This window comes from Myxocyprinus asiaticus, chromosome 2 (assembly GCF_019703515.2).
Source record: "Myxocyprinus asiaticus isolate MX2 ecotype Aquarium Trade chromosome 2, UBuf_Myxa_2, whole genome shotgun sequence".
In the NCBI taxonomy this organism is placed as follows: domain Eukaryota; kingdom Metazoa; phylum Chordata; class Actinopteri; order Cypriniformes; family Catostomidae; genus Myxocyprinus; species Myxocyprinus asiaticus.
This window is the reverse complement of record NC_059345.1, coordinates 15,703,663-15,729,169: the sequence shown is the minus strand read 5'-3', so window position 1 is coordinate 15,729,169 and position 25,507 is coordinate 15,703,663. Positions and strand designations below refer to the sequence as shown.

The window sequence follows — 25,507 nt, the reverse complement described above, 5'->3', positions numbered from 1 at the left end:
ACATCAGCATTAAGGGGATCTACCAATATCCCTTTGTTAAATCCAGTGTCGAATAAAAGCAAGCCGTGCCCAACCGATCGAGCAATTCATCAATACAAGGCAATGGATATGAGTCAAATTTCGACAACATGTTGACTTTCCTATAATCCACACAGAACCGGACCGAGCCATTGCTCTTAGGCACCAGAACCTGTGGTGGAACCTTGGCTGGCCCAATCACTGTGGGATTATTCTATTACCCCATATCAATCATGGTCTTTAATTCTTAATTAAATTAATCATTTAATTCCTGTACTACCTGTTTTTTGTGTTCGGGTTACCGGTAGGGCTGACTACGTACCACTATCCCTGGGGTTGTCTCGATGTTATGTTTTATGAGATTAGTGCGGCCAGGGAGTGGCGAGAATACATCAGAGAATTTTTTTGCAATCTGGCAACCTCTGTACGTTGTGATGGTGAGAGGTGGTCTCCACAAAGACTGGGGTGAACTAACTGGCTTTTAGACTCACCTCCGGACCAAGCTCCTCCCTCTCTGGAACTACAGTCACCAAGGATATGGGGACTGCCTCTCTCCATGGTTTTAGTAGGTTGAGGTGGTAAATTTGACGAGCCCCGCTCCTATCGGTACGCAGTACCTCATAGTCGACTTCCCCAACTCGCCGTGTGACTTCAAAAGGCCCTTGCCACTTCGCGAGTAATTTCGAGCTCGATTTGGGCAGTAATACAAGTACTTTATCTCCCGGTGCAAACTCCTGTAGCTGAGCTCCCCTGTTATACAGCCGGGACTGACATTCTTGCGCCTGTAGCAAATTCTCCTGTGAACCCCAGTATGTGGAGTTTTGCTCTCAGGTCAAGAACATATTGAATTTCATTTTTGCTTTGTGAAGGTCCCTCCTTCATGACGTCTAACATGCCACGGGGCTTACACCCATATAACAATTAAAACGGGGAAAATCCAATGGAGGCTTGCGGGACCTCTCGCACTGCAAATAAAAGGGGTTGGAGCCACTTATCCCAATTCCGAGCATCTTCGTGCACAAACTTATGAATAATATTTTTTAAGGTCTTATTAAATTGTTCAACCAAGCCGTCTGTTTGTGGATGGTACACGCTTGTCCGAATCGATTTAATACCCAATAATTCATACAGCTCGCATAGTGTACATGACATGAAAGTAGTGCCCTGATCAGTGAGGATTTCTTTTGGAATCCCCACTCGGGAGATTATTCTGAAGAGTGCCTCTGCAACACTACGTGCTGAGATGTTGTGCAACGGCACTGCTTCCGGGTATCATGTTGCCTAGTCCACCAGAACTAGTACAAAGTGGTGCCTGCATGCTGACCATTGTAATGGGCCAACGCGGTCCATGCCAACTCTGTCAAAGGGAACCTCGATCAACGGAAGGGTGCGCAAAGGCGCTTTTGGAGTGGCCAGCAGATTTACCAGCTAACATTCGTGGCATGTTGCACACCACCGGCTATCATCCCCGTGAATGCCCGGCCAACAGAAACAGGCCATGAGATGGCTTAGTGTTTTCCACTGTCCCAATTGACCTGCCATCGGACTATGATGAGCCATCTGGAACAACATTTCCCGATGGCTCTTTGGTACTAACAACTGGGTTGTATCTTCCTTTGTCTCAGCATCCTGCGTCACTTGATACAACCGATCGTTTATAATTGAAAAATACAGATATGTGAGTGCAATGCACAGCTGAAGGCATTGACCATCAATTACTTTCACTTGGTCATATGCATGCTTAAGGGTTTCATCTTTTGTCTGCTACAGAGGGAAATCCCCAGCCGAGGCTTTCTCCTCCCTTATGTCATCCTGATGCAGAGCTGAAGTAGGTGGCCCCGGCTCCGCCTCCCCAGTCAGCACATTGCACACCCCACACTGTCCCACTGTATTACAGGACCCATCCACACACAACCCTTTTAACAACACTGAAAAAGCCAGCCAATTAGTACACAAAATTAGTGTATGGGTGAGGCGGGGACTAACCACAGCCTCAATATTATGCTTTTGACCCTGAAATAGAATGGTGATGGTCACTACAGGATATTCGTAAATATCCTCATGCACACACCTCACCCTCACCCGATTATTTGCAACCAATGCCCCATTTTGATCCAAGCTTTGTTGAATGGAGGTTTGGTTACAACCTGAATCCACCAAGGCTTGGTATGCAAACAACACCCCCCCCCATACTCACAGGTACTTGGTACGTCCCTGCTTGATCGGGGCGGCCTGTGGAGTGTCAGAGAACCGGATCAATGCCTCCACTTCCATCACTGGGCACTGGTCTCTGACATGTCCTGGTTCCTCACACAACTCCAACAGACCGGCCCTAACCCCACATCCCCACCAGTGGCAGCAGCTTCCCCCACCTGAGAAGAAGAGCGGGAAGAGCCGGGAGAGAGAGAGACAGGGGTTTTTGGCGTGTTAGGAAACTTTTCCCCCATTTCCGGGGAATGGGACAGGGTGGATGGAAGGAGGGGAAAGAGAGGGGGAGAGGGAGAGGCAGGCATCACGGAGCTGTTGAGCAAATGGAAACAGGCAGCCGACTTCGCTCAGCGTCAGGGATTGGAACCGCTGGAGGTTCTCTTCTGGACTGTGGCCGACCCGCTGCAGGATGGCTTTCTTCAATACAGGGTGTTCCAGGAATTTGGTGACCGGATGTTGTTGGGCCACGAGCTGGGCCAACCCGGTCAGCAGCAGTAGGAGATGGACTGCCCACTGAGCTTGATGCCCCAGGAGGGGGTGACCACCGTAACCCCAGCAGCAGCGACTCCCCATGTAAATCTTGCTAAATGGGGGCACAAGATGATCCGGAAGCATTTCTGGAGCTCTTTGAACATACGGCCAAAGCTCTGAAATGGCATTGTTCATCCAAAAATTTAAATTCTCTCATCTTTTGCTCACCCTCTATCCCTTTAATTTCTACCCATTTTATTTGTTTAATAAACATGGTTGGTTTCCATGCTATCAATCTTTTGTATATTGCAAAGTCGTAAAGCAATTCTTGCTAAAGCAAGACATGACTGTAGGTTTTTTGAGGTGAGCGTGTAGGTACGTTTTTTCTGTGGATTCATAATTTAACAAAAATCAGGAAGTAGACAATGCTTTCTTTAAAGCTCTTACAGTTTCTGTAAAATTCAGTACAGCAAAAGTAACGCACTGAATATGGCTGACAAATTCAAGCTGAAAATGCAGGTTTCTGTGGTTGTGTAATGCTTGAGGTTTGCCAGTTTTTTCTATGACCATGGTAAACCAATAAAAAAAGAAAAATAAAACTTATGGCATGTGCCTTTTATAATCGTGGTTTCTAAGGTAAACATCACTGTTACCATTGCTCATAATTAGGGTTAGGAGTTTGTTAAAATCCCTCATCCCTAAATAAATATGATCAATAGTAATAGATAGTGATGCATGCCTTAGTTTCCATGTTTTTATGTTCGCACAATGGTTTTACAGACCATTTTATCATTACATTTCTCCATTACACCTGTCCAGATCCCGAAAACAAAACTGCCGAACCACCATGAATTACACAATTAGTTTTGAACTGGTGGGTTGTGTCCCAAACTTGGGTTGCAGGTCTGTTCTAATGGGATCTGAATGCAAATAATAAAATGCAACTTACCATTTACACACACAGGATAGCAAAATAAATAGGCTTGTCAACTTTTAAAAGGTAGGAGGAAACGCTTCCCATAAATTTGTAGTTACATTAAAGACCTGTTGTTCTACATATGGTAAAAGAAAATATGACCCTGACTACATATAATATATTAATGTTGGGATGCCACTTCATATCCAATGTAAAATCTTGGTCTTGAAGCAAAACCAGTTGAGAACACCACATTACAGCCACAGAAACCTTCAGTTTCAGCTGTTAGTTCTACCATACCATACAAACTGACAAAACTAGCAAGCAAAGTGTGTGTTGTTGCTGTTTGCTGAATAGCACAAGAGCTTAACAGAAACAGTGCAATGAAAAAGCATTTTCTACTTCCTAATTTGTGTTATTACAAATGTTTGCAGTGTTAATTCATCCAAGAATTAAAATAATCTAAAGACCTACAGGCAAATACATCTGTAAATACCATTGCGTATGAACCTTTTTGTGAGATAATGTGAAACTGAGTAGCAATGAACGTGGATTGTGCGTTAGTCTGTAGCGCTGACCCTGCACAGCTCCTGTTTGAGAAGGTTCCACTGTTCTCCATACGTCTTCCTAAGCTGCTGTTTGTCCCGGATGAGGAGGGACAGTTTGCTGAGGGGACCCACCATCAGGTCCTCTGAATGCTTGCGCAGGATTCGACTGAGGCTCTCCGTCTGACTGACCATCACATTCCATGACTGTAAAAGAGAGAAAATCCATTCAATTTAATGATTTAGGCATTCAAATAATTATAAAATGAAAATGCTGTCATCATTTACTCAGCCTAATGTTGTTTTTATCATGTATGACTTTCTTTCGTAGAATACAAAAGGAAAGGTTAGGTACAATGTTAGCCTCAGTCACCATTCACTTTCACTGCATCTTTTTTCCATACATTGAAAGTGAATGGTGACTGAGGCTAACATTCTGGCTTTTGTGTTCCACAAAAAAAGAAAGCCCTAAAGGTTTGGAATAGCATGAGGGTGAGAAAATAATGACAGAATTTTCATTTTTGGTTGAACGGTCCCTTTAAAAAACGTATTATACGGTATTATATTGTGGTCCATTTAGCTACAGTAATTATCTGCTTTTCAGTGCTCACATAAAAAAACTTCCAAGATTGTCTCAAATTCAACAGCTCATTTAAAAACATTTTTCAAGGTGACACCTCAACTACATTTTCTCCTAGTGAGTGTTTTTCACCTTTGTAATGTCTAAATACAGTTGGAAAGCATCTGGGAAACTCTAGAATATCAGAGCATTTGTTAAGGTAAAATCATGGCACAATATTTTGGATCAACAGTATGTTACAGTGCAGGCTTTTCAACGCCTTTTGGCTCTTCACAACTTAAAAGGGACAAAAAGATAAAAATAGTCCCTATCTTATCATATGGAAAGTAGTGACAAAGACTAGAGACAGTGCTTGAATCCACCACACTGTAGAAACAGTGGCCCCAAAAAGTATTTGGACACTTATGGCAGTTTAATAAATGTCTGCATGTCATTGCATTAGATAACAAAATATAAACACAAGGGTCATTTATGGTAAAGAAAGATAGCAAAAGCACACTTTTCAAACAAAACATTTCACAAAAAGGAGTTTGATAGGTTTTAAATGATAAAACAATAGATACACTATTCAAAATTGAGATTAAAAAGTTTTTGGACTAGAAGTTGACTGATAGTGGATTTTGCCGATACCGATAACTAAGGTGGTGGAAAAGGCAGATAACGATTAATTGGCCCATAGTTTTTCAAAACTGATTTATAGAATGTAGAGGTAGATATATCAGTCTACCTCTACACTGAAAATGCCTTTTTTTTTTTTTCTTTTTTTTTTTTTTTGGTGAAGTAAATATAGCAGAAAAGATTAAGTACTTTCTACATTGAGAAAACTAGTTTAAGTGTGAACTTGAAAATATTAGCTTGTAAGTAAATATTATTTATGATTGTTTGTTATGTTTACAATGCATCATCATGTATGAATCCTAAAGTAGAAAACCTTGTCATATTATTACAGAGTAAATTTCACAGATAAATAAAATAAGTAAATTTTACTGAACTTTTCAAAGTGGGTGAAACCAGCATGCACCGGGCTTGAATAATTAATTAACTGATCTAACAATAGTACAACTTGATTACATAATGCCCATATAGAACATGCTGAAACTATGAGCTGAGCTTCTAAAGAAACATCACCTTATTGAGCTGGCTGATGTAGTCCAGACCTCCTCCAGGCTGAGACCCCTCCAGCTTCTCTACCATGGCTGACATCTGATGAAGCTGCATGGAGAACTCGCGATCGCTCTTGGCCCTCTGCGTCATCCATTTCTTCATAACCTCCATCAATCGCAGCTCAGAGTCCTGGAGTTTCATTAAGGCTGTGTGACCCTGAGGGCACCACAAATCCTCTGCAAAGCTCATACCTGCAGCACAGTACAACAGCCTGGGGAAGACAGACACAGTAGACATATCCTCATTATTATTGGACAAATCAAGCAGCTTTCTGACATTTAAAATGTGCAAGAATGGTTAGCTGGGACACTTGCAAATAGATAGTAATGTCATGACCAAGAATATAAAATAATCTTAAAGGGATAGTTAACCCACAAATGAATATTCTCTCATCATTTACTCACCCTCATGCCATCCAAGATGTGTATAACATTCTTTCTTCTGCTGAACACAAAAACGAAGATTTACAGAAGAATATTTCAGCTCTGTAGGTCCATACAAAGCAAGTGAATTGGTACCAGAACTTTTAAAGTTCAAAAAGCACATAAAGGCAGCATAAAAGTAATCTATAAGATTCCAGTGGTTAAATCTATATCTTCAGAAGCGATATTATAAGTGTGAGAAACAGATCAATCCTTTTTACTATCAATATCCACTTTCACTTTTACTTTCACATTCTTCTTTTTTTTTTTTTTTTTTTTGGTGATTTGCATTCTTGGGCAGGGAGGAGAATTTATATTAAAGAAAGACTTAAATATTGATCTGTTTCTCACCCATATTTATCATATCGGTTCTGAAGATATAGATTTAACAACTGGATTCTTATGGATTACTTTTATACTGCCTATATGTGCTTTTTTGAGCTTCAAAGTTTTGGTCACCATTCCCTTGCATTGTATGGACCTACAGAGATGAAATATTCATTTAAAAACCTTTGTTTGTGTTCAGCAGAAAAAAGAAAGTCATACACATTTGGGATGGCATGTGGGTAAATGGTGAGAGAATTTTTTTTTTTTTTGGGTGAAGTCTGTCTTTTATGCCCTACTTTGTGTATCAGTAAAAAAAACAAAAACAACAACAACAACAACAGGTTTGTTGGTACAGTAAACTTTCTGTTTAGTACTGTAATGAACACCACAAAAAAAAAAAAAAAAAAAGAAAAGCAACCAAAATATGCCCAAATACAGATTTCTGTTAAACACGTCAGTGTGAAGTCTGTTTCTTTTTCCAATGAAAATGACTAATGTGATAAACTTGGGAGTTTTCTGATACTTTCACTTCCCCAGGGGCAATGCGGGCCAAAAAGGGATGCTGTCTATACTGACAACTTCCCATATTACAAAAGCCTCTGAAATGTGAGAGGCAATTGATAGTAAATGGCTCTACAGTAACTCGGAGTCAGAAGGAAATATTGTGAAATTTCCCAAAATTAATGATTTGCAATTTATTATATGACCTGTACAAATTATACAGCAGTACACAACACACTGACCTTATTTCACACTGCATGATCAGGAAATATATATACAGTAGTGGCCAAAAATATTGGCATTTAAGAAGGCTGTGAAAACAAAATCTGCATTGTTTATCCTTTTGATCTTTCATTCAAAACATTCACAAAAATCTAACCTTTACTTGAAGTAAAACAATTGAAAGAAGGGAAATATCTTATTATTAAATAAATATTTTCACTGGCCACAATTATTGGCACCCATAGAAATTCTTAGGAGTAAAATATATCTGAAGTATATTTCCATTCATATTTTACATTTTTTAGTGCACCTAGGTGACTAGTAACATGAAATTGTTCAGCCATGACTTCCTGTTTCACATGGGTATAAATATGAGGTAACACACATGCCAAATTTCCTTAATCATCAATCACAGTGGGTTAGACTAAAGAATAAAATTCTGATGTGCAGCAAAAGGTTGTTGAACTTCACAAAATGGGAAGTGGCTATAAGAATATAGCCAAAGCATTGAAAATACCCATTTCCACCACAATGGCAATAATTAAGAAGTTCCAATCAATTGGAGATGTTACGAATCGGCCTGAAAGAGGATGTGTGTCTATATTGTCTCCACGCAGGGTAAGGAGGATGTTCGAGTCACAGCTGGAGAATTGCAGGAATTAGTTTGGTCTTGGGGTCAGAAAGTCTAAAAATAAATAAAAATAAATCAGACATCTCCTACATTACCACAAGTTGTTTGGGAGAGTTTCAAGAAAAAAAAGCCTCTGCTATCATCTAACAACAAACTCAAGCGTCTTCAGTTTGCCAGACACTACTGGAACTTCAAATGCGACCGAGTTTTATGGTCAGATGAAACAAAATAAGAGCTTTTTGACAGCGAACACCAGAGATGGGTTTGGCGTACACAGAGATGAAGTACCTAATGCCCACAGTTAAATGTGGTGCTGCATCTTGAATGTTGTGGGGCTGTTTTTCTGCCAGAGGTCCTGGACATCTTGTTCGGATACATGGCATCACAGTCTCTATCAAATACCAACAGATAAAAAATCTAAACTTGGCTGCCTCAGCCACATAGCTTACAATGGGCCCTGGTTGGATCTTCCAGCAGTACAATGATCCAAAACAAACATCAAAATCAACACAAAAATGGTTCACTGACCACAAAATCAAGGTTCTGCCATGGCCATCCCAGTCCTCTGACCTGAACCCCATAGAAAACCTGTGTAGTGAACTGAAGAGGAGAGTCCACCAGCGTGGACCTCTGAATTTGAAGGATCTGGAGAGATTCTGTATGGAGGAATGGTCTCATCCCTTGCCATGTGTTCTCCAACCTCATTAGGCATTATAGGAGAAGACTCAGAGCTGTTATCTTGGTAAAGGAAGGTTGCAAAAATTATTGAATAAAAGGGTGCCAATAATTATGGCCATTGCATTTTGGAGAAAAATATTTATTTAATAATGAGATATTTCCCCTGTTTCAATTGTTTTACTTCAATTAAAGGTTAGATTTTTGTGAATTTTTTGAATGAAAGATCAAAAGGCTAAACAACGCAGATTTTTCTTCACAGCCTTCTTTGCGCATATTTACCAAGGGTGCCAATATTTTTGGCCACTACTGTATATATATATATATATATATATATATATATTCTCCCATCTCTGCAAATAGTAACCATTATAATTTAATACAGGGTTCGGGAACCTTTTTTCACTAAGGAGCCAATTTTTAAATTTTTGGTTGATGCATTTTATTTTGAAAGAGCCACTGCACAAATGAATAATTTACTATTTTCAAAAACAAAGTTTTTCAATAAAATAAAATGTTTATATTGCCCATAGACTACTCAAAAACACAAAAACAAACAAATATGCAAAAATTAATAGGAAACATGTTGCAGTATGGAATTGAGTACACGTGTTTGTGCAGGTCTCCATAAACTTACTTCATTTTACAATTGTTCGTGAAAAATTTTACTTCTCTTTTGGGCTGGGCCATATGTAAAAAATTATTTTAAGGATAATCGCCTTTAAAATATTGCGATATCCAATTATATGGTCAACCCCCTGCCAAGGGTCAGTGAATAATTTTGCCTTATTGATTTTGCTTTAAAAATTAAATGTATTTATTGAAACACGAAAAACTTAAACCAAAGACATTTCTAAATTCAAATGGCACTTTAAACTAAACGACAAAAGTAATAAAATAACAAAGTGATCAAAAAATCTTATATATAACCACCTCCCCAAATCCAAACATTTACCCTCTCCAACTTGCTATCATGCAAGCATCCGTCAAGGACACCAGGTGTAAAATTACAAATAGCCTACAAATTAAAAACTAAAGACAATTACAAATGTAAAATTATTAATCATAATAATTAAGCCTACTAAATTCCCTTGCGTCCCAAAAAATGCTGCCAAATGTGTGTTCTTATCAAATTTGTGTTTGTATTGCATTTTGGTAATACATTAATATTTGTCAATACAATACTGACTTCAAGCTTTGCATTCGCACTCACACTTTCTGCAGGAAAATTGTCTCTAGAAAGTTTTAAACGCTCATGATTGATTTTGATCAAAGAGCCACAGGTTGACCCCTGATTTAATAGAATAACTGAATACAGCCATGCAGAAGATACTTCGGACTTCTTTATTGTCTGAAGGAGAGGGCAATATGACATCAGAGAGGATTTCTTCTACATGTCACTCAAAAACAAATTATTAGTTAAGTCAACCCAATACTTTGAAGTAAGGGGACATTTAAAGAAAAGATGGTCTGCTGATTAAAAACTCACTTTATGAAAGTTGTAATTCAAATTATCATTCCCAAATTTAGAAATGATCCTATAGTAGGATACATTTTGTGTAAGATTTTAAGGTGTACTTCTCTGACTATATTGGGGATGTGATTTTGTATGACAGAAGACGTGCCTTTTCCCAATGAATATTTTCTTTTAGTGAAATCCAAGGCACATTTTGACCAGATGGTGATTCCTTCCCTTTGAATGAAAAACATTCGAATTAGCCTGTTACTACATTTTGGGTGACAAATAATTAGCATGCTATTCTAATTGTCGTAACGTTCTAAAATAACTATAAACAGCGGATCGTTAAATACATCTCTAGATAACACTATTGGGGATTCATATATTTTTATGTACAGTAAAGGCAGTGTATTGTCAAGAATTGAAATTCTGTAAATTCTCACCTCAGATTTGTCTGGCGCAGCAAAATGTCTTCTTTCAATAAGGTCGAAAGAGGTAAATATCCATTATAATAACGCGCCAAACAGAAAAGAGTGCGTTAAAACCGGCTGAAACAATGAGCTGAGCGAGCAGAACGACACACAGGCTCTTGTGTTGACAGCAGCGGCAGTCGAGCTGAAACCAGGAAGACATGATAAAGCAGAGAAAATAGAGCAGCAGGAGGAGGAGGACACAATGCATTCAGTAGGATTAAACCTGTAACTATTACACTTGAATACCTAAACAATCTGTCATGCTCCAGTTAGATTTGTATTTAAAAGATTAAAAAAATCTGCATTCATATTAAGATTTTATTTATTTATTTATTTTTTATAGTAAACCATGACTCTATAAAATAATGAGACATTTGGAAACAGTTCTGGAACATTCGTTTAATAATTTATGTAATGTTTTAATGCTCCACTACAAAGTACTAATTACTGTACTCTAAAAATTGTAATCAGATTACTTTATCGATATCTTCATTTAAAAGTAATCTTGTTACTAATCACTTGAACTGGAAGTTTCTAAAACACTTCATAGACACTTTTTCCACTCAACCAATTCAAAATAAGGTCATATTTCAGTATATTTCCTCATTGTAGCTACATTGTCATGTAGGCCTACCTTTTATTTATTTATTTATTTGTTTTGGCGATTCACATTCTTTGTTCATATCGCCACCTACTGGGCAGGGAGGAGAATTTATATCAAAGAAGGACTTAAATACTGATCTGTTTCTCACCCACACCTATCATATCACTTCTGAAGACATTGATTAAACCACTGGAGTTGTATGGATTACTTTTATGCTGCCTTTATATTCTTTTTGGAGCTTCAAAGTTCTGGCCACCATTCACTTGCACTGAATAGACCAACAGAGCTGAGAGATTCTTCTAAAAATCTTCATTTGTGTTCAGTAGAAGGAAGTTATACACATCTGGGATGGCATGAGGGTGAGTAAATGATGAGAGAATTTTCATTTTTGGCTGAACTATCCCTTTAAAGGTAAATGACCTTAATTGAAAGTCAGTAACTGTAATCTGATTACAAGAATGTAATATGTAATGCATTAGCCTACACTACTATTATTACAAAAAAGTAGGTGAAATACAGTATTTACTTTGAAATCAGATTATACCCAATACTGGTTAATTCTTAACTAGAATGCTGAAACCTTGTGATTGCTTGTAGAAAGCATTGTACGTTTTGCTGAATCCTTGTATATATATAAATATTTTTTTAAAGCTGTATTTAAACCATTTAAAATACTATTTACCGTAAAATCATAATATAGCTGTGTAGTTAGAATTTATAAGTGGTTCCACTTTCGTGCTTTTTTACCAGTTTCAGTCTGTTTCATCATATTCTTTCCTATAAACCCACAAGTTTATAGGAAAGGGACCCTAAAGTAAAGGGCAAAACTATTTAGGTTAATCTGGCAAAATTTGCCAGGTTTTGTCGCATAGTTTTGTAACATGCATTATTTTACGTTCAGCACCTATATAAACTTGGTTGATCAATAATCTCTTCCCTAATGGCTCGAAACGTAAATACCTAAATGCAAACATATTATGAAATGAATAGCAGAGAGAGAGATGCCGCCCTTTGGCATCATGCTGAAGAATTTGCTCAGATGAAGATGCACCACTATCATGATGTAATGTCTTAGCATAAGGGATAATGATTCATAGCATTCTTCAACACCTGTATTGTAACATTGTACAAACAGAATAACGTCCTCTGGAAGTCCACTTTTTGTTGCAAAACGTGCTGTTTCTTTAATTCCTCATTCTCAGTTTCATTATGTTTTTTCAGTTACACTTCAAGAAATTGCTTTGTTTTCAACTTCTCATAGTAAAGCACATTCTATTGAACAGATCAAAATATATTTTCTTGTGTCTTGAGGGTCGAAATTTAATCTGAACTTGAGTTGAGTGTCAAAAAGAGAACTGAAAACTGAAATTTGTTTAATGTAGAATTAGACTGAATTTGTTTGAGAAACCATGTCTAGGAACTGACCAGCTATAGTAGCTAAATGATAACAGTTTCTTACTGATTCTTCCTTTATGTTACTGACAGTCAGATCATCTTTGTGAAGTCAACGCAAGCAACACTTCAACCGCAACAGGATGCTAGACCACTTTGTTAGCAGAACAGTTTCAAAACACATTTTTAAAAGTAGTGTGCACTGTTCAAAAGCATTTCAATTTAGTCATCCACAAAAATCCACATTTGAACCCCAACTTGAACTACCAAAGCCTGTTTAAAAAATATATATATCTATTTTGAGGTGAGAAAATTGTTGTAGACATAATTGTTAGGTGTATTAAAAAACACCACCACAAAAAAAAAATGCCGCAAAGCAAAATGTTGAAGTTTGCATAGATCTTTATTTTTTGTATAATCTATAATTCGCATATTGACATCAATTAAATAAAAAGAAGAAGAAAGAAAAACAGAGCAAAATAATCTTGAAATTACATGTAAATGACAATGCACTTTATATTGTACAAAAATAGGCCTTATTTTTTTTATATATGTAGTTGATGGTGATGATAAAATCCTATGACCAAAAGGTTTAGGGAGGTTCTGCTAAGCCTGAACACAAACAAAAGTAGACATTCAAGCCCATAAAGCGCAGCGGAATCACTGCAACAAGGTGAAACCATACTGCATAAAAACTGTTGCCATCACACCAGTGCTTTGACCACAATCACTTTTACTTAAAGTGTCAGAGATTCACCAGCCCCTTCAAAAAAATAAAAATGGCCAAAACCACACAGTAACCCAATGTAAAACTGCAACAAAGCTCAAAATAAAAGCGAAAGATAAAAACCAAACTTTATTAAATATTTTACTCAGTGAGTGTTTTAATGATTATGTTATCACTCTAGGCCAAGCATATTTTTATTATGTGGTCTTTGGTCATGCCTTTGCAAATGTTGAAGCTCTTCAAAAGACAGCCGTAATACCAAATCAGCACTGTATGGGCGTAATATAGCTGTGATCAAGATTACAGTTTTGCTAAAAACATCGCAAACAACGGAAGAGGAAGACCTTCCAAGACATGCAGATTCAACAAAATGTCCAATGTATATATAGTTATATAACTATATACTATATATGGAGATTGGGCCAGTTTTTGCCATTCAGTTCAATGACTTTAATCCAAAAAGTGGTGCAATTTTTATTTATTTTTAGTAAGAAATATTCAGTCAAACGTTTTGACTCTAGATAACCTCTAGAAGAGAGGGAGGGATGGAGAACCTTGTGGGTAAATCTAACATGTTTTAAACCCTAAAATCTGTCTTAAACTATAATTTAGGAACAAGGGAGTACCAGACCCACAAAACACTTTTGTAAAGTCTCAAGATTTTTAATGTCCCTTAAACTCCAGGGTGATGTAAATAGATATGTTCTGTTTGTCTACAGCCCTTGCACTGCAAAAGGGCATAGATGAAGAGCAAGCACATCTTGAAATAAAGTAAATGAGCTGTGCAGATGCTTCAACTTGGTTGCCCTACATGAATTACAGTGTGCTAAAGTTTTACAAGGCTGCAAATAGTAGTAGTTTGTGAGTGTTTTATGACTGGCCACAGTTTTGTCTCTTGTTGTGTGCAGCTATGAGAAGATTTGTTTGCAAACATTTTTTTGAAAGGCTGACCACCTAATAATGCAAACTATTTTAATGATATGAAAAAGGAAGTCAGACTTCACATATCAGCTGAGAACATCACATAACCAACCGTATGTGCATGTATACATACACCTTCTTTGGGTCTCCATTGCAAACATTCAATGTATCACATCTTTTTCAATTGTCACTTATTAAAGTTACTGCATGAGAGCAATATGTAGATCATGAATATGCGATTCAGAATAGAAAAATAACAGTACTATATTCAGGTCACTGATGAGCTGACAGGGCCAAGCATACTACTAATTATAAACCGTAGTAAAAAAACAAAATGACCTGATGGAATGACTGTTTAGCAGTCAAAAAAGAAAAAGTCAACCCTTTATAAATTCACTTTTATCCAATAGCTGCTCTTGGAGAGAGGTCATTTGAGCCTTTCTCTGATTACTTTCCTTTATAAAAGACACCCATACTGTGCAGAAGAAAACCTCCAACATCTCTAGATTTAATAAATGGATAATCACTACAAACATCAAAAAGGAAGCCAAGTCCTTTTTACGATGGGCCATTGGCAGGGATCTTGTCTAGTGTTTTAAATCCATAATTGGAGAACAGAATTACAGAAGAGTTCAACGTTGCTGAGCTGGCTCGGAGAGGCTGGCAGAGATCATAGCATCATATCTCCCCTACATAAAGTCAAAGAGAGAGCTCAAGGTTACTGCAGTTTTAAGGGACTAGTTCAGCCATCATGTCATACCAAACCCAGACGACCTTCTTCTGTTGAACACCGTTTTCCTGAGTAAACACTGGACGGCACCATGATGATTCTAATTGCCTGTTTTCTGTTTCTGGTCTCAAGACGCAATGTAAAACTAACCGAAATGAGCAATCCAGACACAGAACAACAACCATTTAAGTGTTATTTGGAGTAAAAATGAATTTCACGCTCAACTTGAGCAGTTGCTGGCTGTCATAAAAACTCGAAGTAGTTAATGATATCAATGTAACTAACCTCGGACCATCGCTTCATGTCGTCTAAATACTCTGGTGAGGCAGTGTAAAAAAAACAAACAAAACAAAAAAACGGTCAGCTCGACTCTGAAGTATCGGCACTATAGAGGCACATATTTCTTTGACAATTTCTACAAATGTAATACTTTACCCACTAAGAACTAAGAATATACGCCTCTGCGGGTGAAAACACTGGAAACCGGAAATTGAAAACAGGCAAATCGTGGAACACGTCCACATTCAGGAAAAAGGTGGATACTTTAAGAAATGTATATAGGCTACTAAGCAAAACGTCTTCAAATGAAAAAGTAGTTTCACCACAGGTCCAAAAACAGAAATTTAATATGTTGCCACATTAGTGATGTTTTGAGCCAACTTTTTCTTTTGAAGCTGTTTTCCCCTTTTCGAGTACCTACACTGAGCACTTTCGGCACTTGATGTGCATGCTTTTGCTTACTGTTTTACTAGGGTAAACATACCATAAAAGTACCAAAAAAGTAGTCTGAATGACTTATGCGCTACAGATATTCCAAGTGCCCCGAAGCTGTTCGACAGCTTTGTGTTAAGAATGTACCGATATTGTTCTTCGCTGAAAATCCCTCTGTCGCACTCAAATCTCATTAATGCTTTTTGTTCTATTCAAATATGACGTGTTTGACAACAAGATGTCAAACGGCATTGGTTTTGGCATCTTCACTGACGACAAACCTGCCGTGGCATGTCTTTATGCGCCACATTGGAATTGAAGGAGATTTGAGAGCTAAGTTTGAGGAGGAGTGTGCATAACTATTTCAGTTTAATTCTGTTCCTCATACAAAACTAGCGTATGGCTTCAGAAGTGCATGAGTTGTATGGACTATTCTGATACTTTTATGGTGTTTTTTAATCACTTGGAGCTAGACAGACACAATACCCATTATGGAAAAGAGCACAGTGAACATTCTGCAATATATAATCTTTTGTGTTCTATAGATGAAAGAAAATCATAAGGGTGTGGAACGACATGAGGGTGAGCAAATGACAATTTTAATTTTGGGTTGAACTATTCCTTGAACTGTCAGCAGAATGACAAAAAAGCATGAATTCAGCAATGTAGATGCTCTAGAGGGAGAAGGGAGCTCTAAAAATGAGTGTATGTACAACAACACGGCCTCCTCTCCAGATCCTAAACATGTAAAAATAGTGATATGTTCTTCTAAAAGGCTCCCTGCAAAGCGAGTGAATCCGACCGCACGTTAAATTGCTGCCACATGGACTGACTTCATATAAATGTAGTTTCACTCAATCTAAGAAAATCTGTGTTTCTCACATGCAAACATTTCACTCCTTGTTTCTTAAAATCTCACTAGGCATTCGGGGAGAAACTAACACAAAAGGGGAAGAGAATAAACAATAATCAGGTGTTTATTGTAGTTTCACAGGAACAGCCCTGCTTATAAACTGCGACAATCGACTCAAACTCATCACTTGTGATAAGAAGCTTTCCACGTAGAGGCACCAAGAGGTCAACCACCCAGGTGAATCATGGTTCATAACTGAAAGAAGTGGAAAAAAAACGAACAGAAAACCCTCAAGATAGAAACGGGGGAACTGAGAAAGTGAGATGTTCAGACGAACCCCATAAGAAAAACACACCAGTGGCCACGAAAAGAGACAACAGTGCAGTAGAGACTAGAGAGGGGAGGACGTGGGCGAGAAGGGGTTAAAGAGCACTTTGTGTTTTAATGAAGGCAGTCCTCTCGTTGTGGATATCAAAGTCCTCGTTCTCGGACTCCGAGTTGGCCTCGTCCTCCCGCCAAACGCTGGGGATGCCCTTGTAGGCGACTGCAGTGCGGTTTAAGCCAAACCCCAGCAGTAAGCCGGAGCCTGGCTCCGCCTCTGCAGAGTGCAGTTTGTTCTGGTTGCGAGTGCGTAGCTGCAGCAAGCCAAACACGCCCACAAACGTAGCCATGATGAAGGCACAGCTGAGTACTGCCACGGTAACAGGCAGGTGAGAGGAGAGGTCTCGGTGGAGGTTCCTGGACGAGCCGTCATCTTGCGACTGAAACAATCCGCCGTCCGGAGACTCTCGCTGGATCTGGTTCTGGTGCAGACAGGTGCCGGTGACAGAGTCCAGGTGGCTGTGAGGGGGGCAGGAGAGGCAGTCCTGAGGTCCTGTAGCTCTGCAGGTGAGGCAGACGGCATGGCAGGGCAGGCAGGTGGGGTGTGGGACAGGCAACACCTCGTTGTTGGAAGGGAAGGTGGAACGGGTGCCTGGGGTGAAACCGGCTGGACAGTCTCGCACGCAGCCCTTCTGGTACAAGTAGAACCCTGGGTTACACTCTGCATAAGGAAGAGGAAGAAAGTGAACTTTAATCACTTAAAATGCTAGGAGGTAAACAGCACACCCCGTTATCACAATCCCAGCTAAAATGTGCATAGATTAGAGGTGTATTGGTCATAAACATATCTGTGTTTTTGAATTGTTTTTAAATTAATCACTCTTATTCCATGCACTTCCATACACCTGTACTTTTCTGTTCATTGAAGTCTCTCACTCGTAAAGTGCGTGACTTCCTTCAAAGACTGACTAGCAAGAGCAAATAGCATTACAGTGTGAGCTGTGAAAATGCACATCATTTCTTGGACATACTGAACGAACAAGTTGGTGTTTTGAGTCTGAAGTATAAAATATAGAGGTGTTTTTGTTACATTTATGTTGACAATTGTTTTTTCTTAGTTGTGAAGTTTAAAATAAGCTTAAAATATTGATGTTGAGTTTACGGTTACAATTTTAATTCAATTTTAATTCAGACTCATGAACAGATTAATTCAGACTTGAGTCCGACTCGGCCCCTTTTGGACTCGGACTCGATTGTTTAAAGACTTGGACTTGACTAAGGTGGACTCGAACCCAACACTATTATACATGACAACGCATAACTGAATATTTGAAGGAAGGATGTCAGCGGAGAATGTGACGGTAATGTTGCACGTCACCTCTGTCTTTCGGAGCATGTAACGTATACATGCTGGAAGAAGCTCAGCTACAACAAACGTTAGCTAGGTCTGTTAATTAAACTTCGCAAAAAGTCACACTGGAACAGTGTCAGTCGAACTAAAGCATTTACATGGCATTTTAACAAGACAAATTACTTTTTTAGTCAAACTAATGAACTTTTAAAGTTCATGTAAACATACTGACTGACTGACTGATGCAAACTGCACACAAAACTGGCTAAAATTTGAATGGTTAGCGCTACACAATTTCCAGAAGTCGGTGTACACAAGTCCCCCTGGAAACAAAGTCATGTTTACAAGATATGGTGCTGATAAAATAAGTGCTTTAGAGAAAAATGACTCCTTGAAATTACACTGCTGGTCTATTCCAGTGGTAACTATTTCAGGCAAACCTGTCCCTACATCACATAATCTAATCGATTAACACATGACTCATATTACACATAGCTAACTAATGTCTCCATTATGTTTATGCTGTATAGCAAGAGGAGAAACTTCACCTGACCTAAACAGCACATAATCGAACTAAACAAACTGTGGTTGGTAACTCTACCATCAGACAGACACTTCTTGTTTAACTGGGAGATTCTTGGCCATAATAATCTGCTGGGTGGACCAGACTTTATACCATAGGTCAAAGGTACGCAAAACCAAGCTACATCAGATTTAGTGTGAACAAGCCTTAAGAAATGATTATGTGGCAGATAAAACATTAAAGCCTGGTAAAATGTATCTATCTGGGGAAAGAATTTGAAAAAGGGGGTGAAACCTGCAGTGGAAAATGTGCAGAATTGATAATGAAGGGATTTGTTTTTATTAAGGTGTCATTCAGAAAAGCATGAGAGAGGAGAAGACTGCCAGTGGAGAATCAGAAAGGAGGTGAGGAGAGGAAACAGGAAAAAGCTGACGAAAGAGTAATGCCAGGGTCTGTGTGCATATCTCTGTGTGTGTGTGTGTGTAATGAGGTAAGAATAAGCTGGCAGTCAGTACCCACAGCGGGGCATGGCCGCAGGCGAAACTGCAAAGCTGCATTGAAAACTGCTGCCAATGCAGCTGGCATTGTGAACTAATTTCAGGCTAGTGTTATGAAAACACAATTGAACAGCTCAAGACATGACCAGCACAAAACACTAAGCAAAACTGCAAGCTTTAGTTTAAACCTTTTAATCAGTGGGGAGATTACCAAAATCATGTACGCAACTGTTATAAATAATTTTGTAGACACAGTAGTAAGATAATTTTGTAGAACAACACACGTGGAAGTGTAGTCAATATCTTTAAGTTATATTATCAGCTACTATGACTACTAGCCTGATATTTTAGCAAAGACAAAGGCTATGTTCAGAATGTAATTCTAGCTTGCTACCTACTGTGCAGGTTATACTGTATACTCCCCATTCATTTTTTTATGAAACAGCACACAGTATGCAATGATAATTCTTATAATAAGTAGTATGCTACATTGGTGTCTCATGGACACCAGCTGGATCTAGTATTAAAGGAATAGTTGACCCTAAATTACAATTCTGTCATCATTTAATCACCCTCATGGTGTTCCAAACTCTTATGACTTTCTTTTCTCTATGGAACACAGAAGGAGATGTTAGGTAGAATGTTGGCCTCAGTCACCATTCACTTTCACTGCATCATTTATCCCAATACATTAAAGTGACAGAAGCTAACTGTCTGCCTAACGTCTACTTTTATGTTTCATGGAGGAAAGTAAGGCTTACAAGGTTGAAACAACATGATGGTGAGTAAATAATGACAGAATTTTCATTTTTGGGTTAACTATTCCTTTTAATAAGTGAAGCTATGCAAGATCCACTAAGAGTTGATAGGGGGCGCACTTCCACCAGCAATGCTTACCAGTACATATCTGATTGAGGTCGTAGGTTTTGCAGCTGCTGTCCGCGGTCTGGCTGGAGTCTGGGGTGGAGGGTCCAGATAAACTTGAGGCTGTGCCATAGAGAACCAACGTGAACTGAGTCAGAGTACCTATGACAGAGAGAGGAGTTTAAACAGTCTGACTCATGCACACAAGAAGTTCGTAAACTGAGAAGAGGTTTTGTATCAACATGTTTCATTATTCTTTCTGTAGTATCTCTGAATCAGCAACTGTATTATATTTACATTTATTCATTTAGCTGACACTCCAATGTGACTTGAAAATGGAGAAAAAGCACAAGCAATAGTACAATAGTACAAAGCTAGAGCTGAAGTATTAAAGCAAACGGCCATGAGAGACAATGCATTACCATGATTTAACTAAGGTTAAGGGGTGTTAATAGGCACAATGCTAACCCTCTTAGCTGTGAAAAAAGCACTGGAATGTTATTGCTTTAATAAAACAGCGGCAAAGCAATATGATATAAAGACATTAATGTTCCATAAATAATTTATTATTAAAAAAAATTAAATGTAATCATTAAATAATTTTTTTTTAAATTATTACATACATTATAAATAAAATATATATATTTAATTTATTATTAATAATCACAATATACAAGTCTTTCACCAAGCAATACGGTTCATTATCCTAGTTGTAGATGATATTGTGATATTGTAGATACACAGACTTGTAGATATATAGGCACACATAGGCGCTATCTATGGGGGGGCACTAGGTAATTATCACAAAATAGATACAAGACAACCCTGTTTTGGTTCTGTTGGGGCAGTTAATTTACTGTAAACAAACTGTACATTATCCCTTACACTTGCAGACTCATAGAGCACTTGTAGAGCATGCTAATTTTTTGCCCATTAACACACATCTCTAAAAAGATACAACTTTGATCTTCATACAGAATGTCTCAACAGAAAATTATTGTCCACATCATTCAGTCACTGTAGCGTCACGCCACTTCGATATGCATTAGATGGTCCATATTCTCTCTTTCCAGTCCAATGATGAAGTCAGTGGCTCGTAATTTCTTAAACCAACAAAGAGACATGGACTAGGTAATGCACTGGATGTATGGTCCATTCAAGCCAGACACAAAGCAGTTGTGTTAGTGACTGAGCAGGACAGATGAATGGGGTTTGGCTGGAAGTCAGTCCATATTAACATTGTTCAGGGGCAGCTGGAGAGTACGATAGTGGGAGAGGGAGGAAAAGCTCAATGCTCTGATTTACTTAATTCAGTTTAATTAATCAGATTTATGTCAGGGTGTGGTAAAGGAAAACAAATAGACTGTGACAAAAGTAGAGAGAAGATAAAAAAGATTTTGAGAAAAGACACCTGCCTTTTTGCAAAGTGCAGCGTAACGGGAGATATATAAAAGTCGGTCTGTTTTTATCTGGGCTACAATCTGTGTTTGGTTCTTTTTAATCATTTTGCAAGCTAGTTTATGTTCTATTAATTTGTTTTTTGGGCTTTTGCCATTTTGTAAAAATTTTTTTAGAGAGGCAGTAGAGAAGGGACAGGAAAACATTAGCTGGGTTTTCATCAAAATGTTTAGCATTTTTAATGTGCATTTCTGAAAATTTGACTAAAGAAAATGCGAAACAGCGCGCGGTTTCCATGAACTGTAAATGCACATTATCTTGAGCGAGCCCGCCTTTTTGTCATAGAGCAGCTGAATGACTTCTTTGCTTCGGGGAGAGTTGTATTTGCTGAAATTAATCAAATGTTGACAGGAGATGTCGCAAAATAAGTGCAATAACTCGCATAATGAGGGCTCATAATCGACAGCCTCCATATACCTGGGAGCACCCGCGCTCAAAACAGTTCTGGTGGATTGTGAGGACCCACTTTAACGACGATCTGTGGGTGAAGCACTTTCGACTAACCAGGGCTACGTTTGAAGAATTTTGTGCCATGGTCGGGCCTTTCGTTGAGCCAGTCACGTCAAGCTCTTTCACACCTATACCATCCGACGAGCGCATTGCCATTGCGCTTTACAAGCTCACAACTTGTGCTGAGTACAGAGCTGTTGGTGAGACCTTCAGTGTAAGAAAGACCACCGTGTAAATGGTCATGACGTCATCATTCATGAGAATAAGCTGTTTATAACTTTAATACGCATTTTAACTAATGCGAAACTCTAGAAAATCCACCTCATCCTAGCACATAAAATTGTATGCGAATTTTGAGGATTTCTTATTTCTTAAAATAGTTGGATGGAAACGCAACTACTGGTAAGAGTTGCTAGGAATCGGTCAGGGCATGTTGCATGCCAGATTTGAACCAATGTCTCCCACATGAACACCACGCTCAATGTATCAGAAGCATGTGCGCTTACCCATCTGCCCCAGCGCTATGACAAATCTTAGATTTTTGATACAAGATGGCGATACATAATTGTTTGACAATTTTGAGTATTAGTGGGTGCCATGAAGAGTCAGTGCAAAATGGTGGTGTTCATAGGGCTATCATTTAGACTCTGATGCTGCCTTCCATTCACGTCAGAATATCAGAATTTACTACTAGGAAAAATTGGAATAAAATGGCACTTAATTTCAGACTTCTTGTGAAACTTGTGCAGGAATCTAGAATGCCAACTTTGTCAGGATGTGGGTGTATAATGTCATAAGAACGTGGCGACACTCAGGGATTAATGATGAATATTAACTTTTAAGCAAATAAAATCTGTCAATAACTCAAAGTTCCAACGTTACATGAAAATAAACCCTGTTTAAGGTCTGAGATATGCAGTAGGAATATCTGAATGAAACAACCTACTGCTGAAATAGATAGAAAAGGGGTTACCATAGTCGCTGGTTCCAGCCACATTCTCGATCTCCAGTGTCCATTCTCCACGAGGGTCCTCATCCCAGGAGTGGGTTGTCATGAATGCCCAGTCATTAAAGCCCTCAGAGGAGTAATCGTGAGGTCTGAGAGAAAAATAGGCACAAACTGAGAACATTAAGAGTTAACCCTTCTATTCTGATCAAGCAGGGCCACTTACTTTGCTGTTCGTGGTCATTTTTGACCAGAAACAGTACTGCTGAAATTTTTTTTTTTCATGATCATGACATGAGGAATAACATTTTCCTTGATCTTTTGACATATAAGAGTTCATTGTACTATAAAAAAATTACTGTAAGTTTCAGAACTGAAAACGTCCTCCTTAATAGAGAAAGATAATTTATATAAACCAAGCTGAAAAATTGTCTCGTTTGGAATTCGTGGAACTTGTGACGTCACAAGGACCAAATATATCTGCATATGCAATGCCTATTTTTCCATCAAAGCACCCTTGGCCCTGACCATTGGTGCTCAGTCAGTCACACAGGTGAAGAGGAGAGATGGGCATGTCATGGGAGATTCATCCAAAGTGGACTTACACAGGACACCTTCATGTGCCTGTCTGGATTTTTATGTGTTTTTCTACATAAACGTGCACTGGATGAATGGTTTTGACCGTTCTCATACATCTTGCACCGCTTTTAAAAGATGCAATGTCAAGTTATAACTCTAAAAAGGATCCCCCTTTGTGTTTCATTCAACTGCACTGTCTTGCTTGTCTTGTTGTGCTATTTGGAAGGTGTCCTGGACCATTTTTGCTATTTTTAATTGTAAACATATTTGATTGTTTTGATGCATTTCAAAACAATGTAATGTGTGTAAACAAACATGGAAGATGTGAGATGTGAAGACCAAATATTCAAATTCAAATATTTATAAATTACTCAATTTCACCATTAATTTGCATATGAAAATCAGCGAATTTATGTAACTTCACTACATTAAAAACCTAGTTGAAACATGAAGAAAATATGAAAATGAGTTCTGTATTGAGGGCAGATTGCTGCCATCTGGTGAAAAAAGAAAAATAACATGACTTGAAAATCATGTTATGACAATAATAGCAAGTAGATGGCTGCAGTGTTCTTTGCAGCCACCTACTGTGTAGTTATTTTAAATTTTATCACAAGTTATGCATTTAGATATATATTTAAACATTATCAAACTATTATTTGTCAAAGTTTAGCATTCGTTTTTGTTTTTCTACTTTTTTGAAGTGTAAGTTTTTGCAATAATGCCACGTTATGCTTACAGACAAGCCTGACATGGTGTTTCAAAGAGAAAAAATTTGTTACCATTTATGTGTGTGTGTGTGTGTGTGTGTGTTGTACATTGTGGCTGATTTGTATATTGTATTCGACAAACCGAACAGAACAGGAAGGTTAAACTCACATAGCAACTATAGGTTAAGTCTTCTAAGGGAGAGTAAAGGGAGTTAGTGCCTAACCTGGGTGCAAGCAATGTGGAACGGGTGCCCTGTGGGCTGATCAAGTAGATGGCCAGATTTCCTCTGCGGTTGTAGGACAGGGTGAGCTGGGCTTGGGCATGCTCTAATGAGCTCACAAAGTTAAGTGTCCCGGCACACGCATCCACACTCTTGGCAATCACCAAACGACTACCTATATTCCTTAAAAAAAAAAAGTTATGCAAAATAAAAGACATTAAAACACAAAATGTTCTACAACTGACAATTAAACATAATTAAATTGATCAATATGCATGCATGTAAGCCACTTTGATTTGTGTCTAGATATTTGTTTACAATGTCAAAAGAGCCCATCTCCAAGTCTCTGTGATATTCTGGTCCCTAGCTATGGCTAAGGTCCCTTCTATATAAATCTATGGGATTTTCCTGCCTGTTTTATAAATCTGTCATTTAAAAATCATACTGTAAGTCTGATGACTCAGAACAGTAAAAGCACACTTCTCCTAAACCAGTTGAAGATTAAGGTATCATTCATGTCTATGACACAAATGAGGTATCAAAGTTTAATAGTTAGTGTTGTGGGTTTATTTAAATCCTTAATACTAAATATGAGGGTAGCAAGAACAGTTAGTCCCACCAAACTTCAAGAACCATTGGTTGAGCCAGAGATTGATACGTCAGACCACTCAAACAAACAGAGCAGTGTTTTGAAAGTGCCACAGTGTTTATACGGTGAGAGTCAAACTAATGAATGGTTGCCTTGTGGTGGATTTTGCACATTAAACTGGGATAAGAGAAAGTAAATTAACATAATAAATTACACTTCAGGAACACCAATCAAATAGCTTACTGTATCAGGTGCTATATTTCTCAAAACAAAAATCCTGGTCTAAACATAAAATGGTTCTCAATTTCTTTGAGACTGTGGCAGATTCAACCAAATTTAGACTTATGCCACCAATGACCCCATACAGGAGCCAAGCACAAGGCTCTTGCCTCTCTAAACCCAATCCTGTAAGGAGCTTAGAGCGCTTTAACCCTGTTCACCAGAGAGG

The 25,507-nt window shown here is 38.3% G+C and overlaps 3 protein-coding genes across 10 annotated transcripts in view; 1 reads left to right on the top strand and 2 right to left on the bottom strand.

Annotated features, from left to right (window-relative positions):
* LOC127454558 (tyrosine-protein kinase Fes/Fps-like) overlaps positions 1-10,768 on the bottom strand; it is a 36,787-nt gene extending 26,019 nt beyond the window's left edge. For 2 of the 6 annotated variants that reach the window (XM_051721850.1, XM_051721856.1), the window contains exons 1-3: positions 7,395-7,413; positions 5,867-6,113; positions 4,192-4,365 (exon numbers count right to left, since the gene is read on the bottom strand). In XM_051721850.1, the coding sequence (XP_051577810.1) occupies positions 4,192-4,365; positions 5,867-6,113; positions 7,395-7,411 (438 nt within the window). In that variant the 5' untranslated portion in view covers positions 7,412-7,413. Of the gene's footprint in view, positions 1-4,191; positions 4,366-5,866; positions 6,114-7,394; positions 7,414-8,533; positions 8,709-10,305; positions 10,374-10,582 lie in introns of those variants that run through there. The other 4 variants (XM_051721878.1, XM_051721888.1, XM_051721860.1 and 1 more) reach the window with 4 other exon arrangements.
* Positions 10,769-12,992: 2,224 nt separating this feature from the next.
* The window catches only part of furina (furin (paired basic amino acid cleaving enzyme) a), a 134,355-nt gene continuing 121,840 nt past the window's right edge, over positions 12,993-25,507 (bottom strand). For all 3 annotated transcript variants that reach the window (XM_051715232.1, XM_051715240.1, XM_051715250.1), the window contains exons 13-16: positions 24,474-24,653; positions 22,988-23,112; positions 20,140-20,268; positions 12,993-17,592 (exon numbers count right to left, since the gene is read on the bottom strand). In XM_051715232.1, coding sequence (XP_051571192.1) covers positions 16,973-17,592; positions 20,140-20,268; positions 22,988-23,112; positions 24,474-24,653 — 1,054 coding nt within the window. In that variant the 3' untranslated portion in view covers positions 12,993-16,972. The remainder of the gene's footprint in view (positions 17,593-20,139; positions 20,269-22,987; positions 23,113-24,473; positions 24,654-25,507) is intronic.
* The window catches only part of sdhaf2 (succinate dehydrogenase complex assembly factor 2), a 487,549-nt gene continuing 480,437 nt past the window's right edge, over positions 18,396-25,507 (top strand). The window contains exon 1 of the mRNA XM_051715719.1: positions 18,396-18,401. The gene's annotated coding sequence lies outside the window, so the exon portion shown is untranslated. The remainder of the gene's footprint in view (positions 18,402-25,507) is intronic.